General features: G+C 44.8%; 1 protein-coding gene across 1 annotated transcript; it reads left to right on the top strand.

The window, feature by feature from the left end:
- Positions 1-4,024: 4,024 nt before the first annotated feature.
- LOC145863013 (zona pellucida sperm-binding protein 3-like) lies at positions 4,025-6,612 on the top strand. The gene is made up of 8 exons (XM_082968110.1): positions 4,025-4,637; positions 4,725-4,843; positions 4,947-5,050; positions 5,315-5,492; positions 5,678-5,795; positions 5,996-6,078; positions 6,152-6,231; positions 6,479-6,612. Exons 1-8 carry the CDS (start codon positions 4,119-4,121, stop codon positions 6,541-6,543), a joined length of 1,266 nt encoding a protein of 421 aa, XP_082824236.1. The 5' UTR covers positions 4,025-4,118; the 3' UTR covers positions 6,544-6,612.
- Positions 6,613-7,725: the final 1,113 nt, after the last annotated feature.

Here is a 7,725-nt window from a genome sequence, read left to right as displayed (position 1 = left end):
CGCTTCACCATCTAGCAGTCTGACGGACTGATCTGGGTTTGGCGGATGCCAGGACAATGCTACCTGCCTAGTGCATAGTGCCAATTGTAAAGTTTTGTGGGGGAGGAATAATGTTCTGGGGCTGTTTTTCATGGTTCAGGCTAGGCCCCTTACTTCCAGTGAAGTGAAATCTTAACGCTACAGCATACGATGACATTCTAGACGATTCTGTGCTTTCAACTTTGTGGCAACAGTTTGGGCAAGGCCTTTTCCTGTTTTAGCATGACAATGCCCCCATGCACAAAGCAAGGTCTGTACAAAAATGGTTTGTTGAGATCAGTGTGGAAGAACTTGACTGGCCTGCACAGAGCCCTGACCTCAAATCCATCGGACACCTTTACGATGAATTGGAACGCCAACTGCGAGCCAGGCCTAATCGGCCAACATCAGTGCCGACCTCACTAATGCTCTTGTGGCTGAATGGAAGCAAGTCTCCAGCAGTGTTCCAACATCGATTTGAAAGCCTTCCCAGAAGAGTAGAAGCAAAGGTTGACCAACTCCATATTAATGGCCATGATTTTGGAATGAGATATTTAACAAGTAGGTGTCCACATACTTTTGGTCATGTTGTGTGCATATATATATATATATATATATATTTACCAATCCTCCCCAATAAAAGGTGATCCGGCCCTTCTGGCATATGCCAGAATTGCCAGAATGCCAATCCGCCAATGTCTCCAACTCTGTTCCTGGAGTGCGACCGTCCTGTAGGTTGTGGCTCCAGCCCTAATGTAGCACAATTGATTCTAATAATTAGCTGGTTGGTACATTTATTCAAGTTAGTTACAACTGGGGTTGGATTGAAAACCAACAGGAGGGTAGGGTAGCGCTCCAAGAACAGGGTTGGAGATCCCTGTGCCTAGTTTCCCAAAAGCATCTTAAGGCAAAGTGCGTTGTTAGAACCTTTGTGGGAGCATAGTTAAATCTATGAGCTGTTTCCCAAAACCATCATTATTAATTAAGGTGCACTTGATAACACTCGTAAACGAATGCTTGCCTCAGAACAGCTAAGTGCATCCTTACATTCTTTTTTGCCCTCCCGTGTCACTTTCTACACAGAAGATCTCCGCTAAACATAGAATCACATGGTTTATCTTATCTCTATGACTGCAGATAACTTCAGAACAAAGTTGACTACAAAATAAAGTTGCCTGTGTCTTTGCAATTGATACAAACATGACATAAAAATATTTTTCAAATGAAAACAGCAACCATTAAAATAAAGAGTGGGCCTATTTCAATCATATTGAAATACATTTCATATTCTATTTTGCTAATTGTAGACTGCCTGTAATTTGCCTCAATATATTTCATGATGTGTAGCCGAACGGGCGCAATGGGGCAAATTAGTGGTTTAATGCATTTTTATTTGGTAAGCATTAGAATAACCTGCCTCAATATTTGCAGCCATAAGGTGGTATAATCTCTCTAGGAATTGATCCGTCAATTCAAATGTTAAGACAAATTTTGAATGGAGAAAGTTTTCACTTTCTTTCGATCCCATCAGTATTGACACATACTTCAACAATGCACTTAGTGACTATTCTCTCGGCGTGTTGTTTTGGGAAACATGTGTTACATCTTCGGCCGTTGTGGGGAAGATGCATCATTAAAAAACTCATAAACTCCTCAAGGTTCCGTTTTAGGACCACTATTGTTTTCACTATATATTTTACCTCTTGGGGATGTCATTCGAAAACATAATGTTAAATTTCACTGCTATGTGGACGACACACAGCTGTAGATTTCAATGAAACATGGTGAAGCCCCAAAATTGCCCTCGCTAGAAGCTTGTGTTTCAGACATAAAGAAGTGGATGGCTGCAAACTTTCTACTTTTAAACTCGGACAAAACAGAGATGCTTGTTCTAGGTCCCAAGAAACAAAGAGATCTTCTGTTTAATTTGACAATTAATCTGGATGGTTGTACAGTCGTCTCAAATAAAACTGTGAAAGACCTCGGCGTTACTCTGGACCCTGATCTCTATTTTGAAGAACATATCAAGACTGTTTCAAGGACAGCTTTTTTCCATCTACGTAACATTGCAAAAATCAGAAATTTTCTGTCCAAAAATGACGCAGAAAAATTAATCCATGCTTTTGTTACTTCTAGGCTGGACTACTGCAATGCTCTACTTTCCGGTTACCCGGATAAAGCACTAAATAAACTTCAGTTAGTGCTAAATACGGCTGCTAGAATCCTGACTAGAACCAAAAAATTTGATCAAATTACTCCAGTGCTAGCCTCCGTACACTGGCTTCCTGTTAAGGCAAGGGCTGATTTCAAGGTTTTACTGCTAACCTACAAAGCATTACATGGGCTTGCTCCTACCTATCTTTCCGATTTGGTCCTGCCGTACATACCTACACGTACGCTACGGTCACAAGACGCAGGCCTCCTAATTGTCCCTAGAATTTCTAAGCAAACGGCTGGAGGTAGGGCTTTCTCCTATAGAGCTCCATTTTTATGGAATGGTCTGCCTACCAATGTGAGAGACGCAGACTCAGTCTCAACCTTTAAGTCTTTACTGAAGACTTATCTCTTCAGTAGGTCCTATGATTAAGTATAGTCTGGCCCAGGAGTGTGAAGGTGAACGGAAAGGCTGGAGCAACGAACCGCCCTTGCTGTCTCTGCCTTGCCGGTTCCCCTCTTTCCACTGGGATTCTCTGCCACTAACCCTTTTACAGGGGCTGAGTCACTGGCTTACTGGTGTTCTTCCATGCCGTCCATGGGAGGGGTGCGTCACTTGAGTGGGTTGAGTCACTGACGTGGTCTTCCTGTCTGGGTTGGCGCCCCCCCCCTTGGGTTGTGCCATGGCGGAGATCGTTGTGGGCTATACTCGGCCTTGTCTTAGGACGGTAAGTTGGTGGTTGGAGACATCCTTCTAGTGGTGTGGGGTTGTGCTTTGGCAAAGTGGGTGGGGTTATATCCTGCCTGTTTGGCCCTGTCCGGGGGTATCATCGGATGGGGCCACAGTGTCTTCTGATCCCTCCTGTCTCAGCCTCCAGTATTTATGCTGCAGTAGTTTATGTGTCGGGGGGCTATGGTCAGTCTGTTACATCTGGAGTATTTCTCTTGTCTTATCCGGTGTCCTGTGTGAATTTAAATATGCTCTCTCTAATTCTCTCTTTCTCTCTTTCTGCCTCAGGACTACCTGGTATGATGACTCCTTGCTGTCCCCAGTCCACCTGGCCGTGCTGCTGCTCCAGTTTCAACTGTTTTGCCTGCGGCTATGGAACCCTGACCTGTACACCGGACGTGCTTGTTGCACCCTCGACAACTACTATGATTATTATTATTTGACCATGCTGGTCATTTACGAACATTTTAACATTTTAATATCTTGACCATGTTCTGTTATAATATCCACCCTGCACAGCCAGAAGAGGACTGGCCACCCCTCATAGCCTGGTTCCTCTCTAGGGAGTTTTTCCTAGGGAGTTTTTCCTAGCCACCGTGCTTCTTTCACATGCTTTGCTTGCTGTTTGGGGTTTTAGGCTGGGTTTCTGTACAGCACTTTGAGATATCAGCTGATGTACGAAGGGCTATATAAAAATAAATTTGATTGATTGATTGATTGATTGATTGATTTGAAAAAATAAATTTGATAAGGCTAAATGCCATTGCTATCAGGAAACCGTTCCAAGGACATTATAAATCAAGAATGGGCCACTTCAGTCCTCAGTGGCCAGAGTGATGTCACACTTCTTCCCCATCCCTAGATAACACAGCTGATTAAACTAATTGTATTTTAAACTAAATATTATGATTAGTTGATTATTGGAGTCAGGTGTGTTAGCTGGGGCTGGTGCAAAAGTGTGACACCAATCAGGCCCCCGAGGACTGGAGTTGACCATCCCTATTATAAATGAAGATACTTGACAGTATTGAGATACATCCAGTTCAGATTGTAGTATATTTGCAGCTCTGTAACATGTCTGGAACATCATTAGGTAAATCAAACAAGGGGTGGAGTCAAACTAAGACAAAGGGATACAAAATGGCTGTTCAGAGACACTGTAGTTATTGCAAATGTCAAAGAAATATGTACAATTGACACTAGAAACTAGAGAATAATGGCATTCTGTATTACATTCCTCCTACTTCTTACCTTTGGCTGTTCAGCTACAGTTCAGCAGCTTTATCGGGAAGCGAGATCTCAGAGCCAAGTGGCACATGCCCCTGGGAGATTTGTTCCACAGTATAGGCCTGCTCAAGAACCAGCCAGATTTCAACCAAGGCCTGTGCAATGGCCCTCCAGGGTCCAGACACCGACGCAAGTTCAAAACCCTTTCCTCCAGTCAAAGCAGACCTTCAATGAGCCTTTGACCTGGAGATTTCCTGAAGATCCAGTCAAAGAGGTGCAGTTGGCTATTGATGAGCAGAGACCACTGCCTGTGCCTGCCAGTAGCGTTGCAGTTCAATGTGGGGAGACTGCTGCTCGTGTGGAAGTCAAGCGAGATCTGCTCGGTATCGGCCAACTCATTCACCCAGAGGATCTTACCTTGGGAGGCTGTGCTGTCACTGGGGAGGATGCTTCCGCTCAAGTTCTGATCTTTGTCACTGAGCTGCACGGATGTGGGAGCACTCTAACGGTAACATTGAGCATTAGCATCGTTATGACTTTTCTAGGTTGACTACCATTGATTTTCTTACAATGCCATTTGCTGCTCTGATTCCAGATGACTGAAGATTCACTTGTCTATGTCTTCACACTCCGTTATACACCAGCCACCCTGGGCAGCAGCCCCATTGTTCGGACTAGAGAAGTGGTGGTCTGGGTTGAGTGCCACTATCAAAGGTGAGTTGACTACACCTGCATTGTGTTTTATTTTCTTCAGTTCAATCAACTTTGGATATACTTCCTTGGCCAGTTGGTTTCACATTTAAAGACTCCTTTACAGAAAGCATGATGTGAGCAGTGACTCAGTGAAGCCCACCTGGAATCCCTATGCCTCCACTAAGGTTGCAGAGGAGCTCCTCTACTTCTCCCTGAGGCTAATGACTGGTTAGTAACTGCTTGTCCTTGCCATATTGGCATTGCTCTTGACAGGCACTGACTTAAGTGCTGTCTCTGCACTTGTTTGTAAACTATGGTAGTGCCAACTGGCAAATGTAACCGCCACTGAGTTATTGGAATGAGGTGGCTACCCCAGAGTACAAAAGGATGGCAGTTATATTTGCCATGATAAAGCCACACTGCTGATAAACTAGAGCAGGGTCTGTACATCTGACTTGGAATGAGTATTAGACTGTGCCCTTGTCTTCGCAGACAACTGGCAGTTGGAGAGACCCAGCAAAGAGTACGTCCTTGGAGATAATATTAACTTTGAAGCTTCTGTCGTCCAGTTCTACCATGTGCCCCTCCGAGTCTTTGTGGACAACTGTGTAGCCACAGTCATCCCAAACACCAACACTGTCCCAAGATATGCCTTCATCGAGAACCGTGGGTGAGTATCCTTTGTAAGGTACTTGATCTAGATCAAGGACTAATTGTTTGCTTTAATCTGCTAAGGAAAGCATTTCCCATTCCCTCCACCTGCCCACACTTCAGATCAACAGCCATCTTGAATGGCATCCCTCCAGAGTTTCAGCAGTGTAGGTAGCCTAATTTTTTTTTGTTTGTGGCCTTCAGTTGTCTGGTCGACACCAAGCTGACAGGCTCCAGGTCCCAGTTCAGACCTCGCACCATGGATGACACGCTCCAGTTCCAGATAGAAGCCTTTAGGTTTCATGTTGTGAACACTGGCTCAGTGAGTAGTTAATCCTGAGATCTAGTGCAAATTAGCTTCGGAATGTCCAAATGTATAGAATTGGCAGGTTTGTTGAGCTTCAATCATAAATTAAGTAGAGTATGCCCAATATGGCTTGTGTTGGACCCAACATGACGTTGCTTTAAATTGGTGTCAAATCTACTAATTCTTATGTGGTACCAATGCTGCGACTTCAACAGCTATACATTACCTGCCTCCTGAAAGCCACAACAGCTTCAGCCCCAATTGATCATGAGAACAAGGCTTGTTCCTTCTCGAATGGGTAAGTCTGGGTATATATGGCAGGGTGTGCACTTTGCTTGTACGTACTATATGCAACACTCTCTTTTCAATAGATGGAGCGAGGCCAGTAAGAAAGACCAGGTGTGTGGCTGTTGTGACACAGACTGTGGCATGAGAAGGGAACCGGCTCCAGGTACATGTGCACTTCAGTCCAGTGTTGCTCAATCCATTCCTGGATGCCTCCCTGGGGTGCACATTTTTGTCCTACTCCAATAGCTAGGTACTTGATTCACCTAAACCTTTGGCTAAATTGGTGGTCAGTGCTTGGCTGGAACAAAAAAGTGCACCCACTGAGTCACCCAGGAATTGCCTGAGAAACAATGCTTTTGTGAAGTTTGATTCTGAGTTCTCCTTATATAGACATGGTCTTCTGCTCTTAGGTTTCCAGTGGGAGCAGGACATTTCTGTTGGTCCTCTCAACATAAAGGAAAAGCTTCTTGACTGATGGTGTAACTCTCAACTGGACTGACTTTCCTGCCCAAATGCATTCTGGATGATAAAAAAATATCTAGATTAAGGTTTTTGTCTTGTGTATTTTGTTCATTGACTAGCATGAGCTTTTGTAATGCCCAGGTCTAAAATGAAGTTCCTCAACTCCCTGATTCTGTATCTTGAAAGTTAAGATATAACTTGATTGCTGACATAATGTTTTGGTACAAAACTCAGCAAAAAAAGAAACGCCCCTTTTTCAGTACCCTGTCTTTCAAAGATGATTCTTAAATCTGAATAACTTCACAGATCTTCATTGTCAAATTTTATTAGTCACATGTGCCGAATACAACAGGTGTAGACCTTACAGTGAAATGCTTAAACAATTAATGAACATGCACCTGTGGAACGGTTAAGACAGTAACAGCTTACAGACAAGGGCAATTAAGGTGACAGTTATGATAACTAAAGAGGCCTTTCTACTGACTCTGGAAAAACGCCAAAAGAAAGATGCCCAGGGTCCCTACTCATCTGTGTGAATGTGCCTGCAAGGAGGTGTGAAGACTGCAGATGTGGCCAGGGCAATTAATTGCAATGTCCTTACCGTGAGACGCCTGCTACAGGACGGCCAGCTGATCGTCCTCACAGTGGCAGATCATGTGTAACAACACCTGCACACGATCGGTACATCTGAAAATCACACCTGCGGGACCGGTACAGGATGGCAACAACTGCCTGAGTTACACCAGGAACGCACAATCCCTCTCAGTGCTCAGACTGTCAGCAATAGGCTGGACTGAGGGCTTGTAGGCCTGTTGTAAGGCAGGTCATCACCGGCAACAACATTGCCTATGGGCACAAACCCACGGTCGCTGGACCAGACAGGACTGGCAAAAAGTGCTCTTCACGGAGGAGTCGCGGTTTTGTCTCACCGGGGGGATGGTCGGCTTCTCGTTTATCGTCGAAGGCATGAGCATTACACCGGGTCCTGTACTCTGGGACGGAATTGAGGTGGAGGGTCCGTCATGGTCTGGGGCGGTGTCACAACATCATCGGACTGAGCTTGTGCGTTACAGGGCAGACATCCTCCTGTTGTGCTCATCCTGACATGACCTTGCAGCATGACAATGCCACCAGCCATACTGTGCATGAGTTCCTGCAAGACAGGAATGCCAGTGTTCTGCCATGGCCAGCGTAG

This window comes from Salmo salar, chromosome 23 (assembly GCF_965601325.2).
Source record: "Salmo salar chromosome 23, fSalSal1, whole genome shotgun sequence".
NCBI classification, from domain to species: domain Eukaryota; kingdom Metazoa; phylum Chordata; class Actinopteri; order Salmoniformes; family Salmonidae; genus Salmo; species Salmo salar.
Note: the sequence above shows the minus strand (reverse complement) of the source record. Positions and strands in the feature narration are given on the sequence as shown.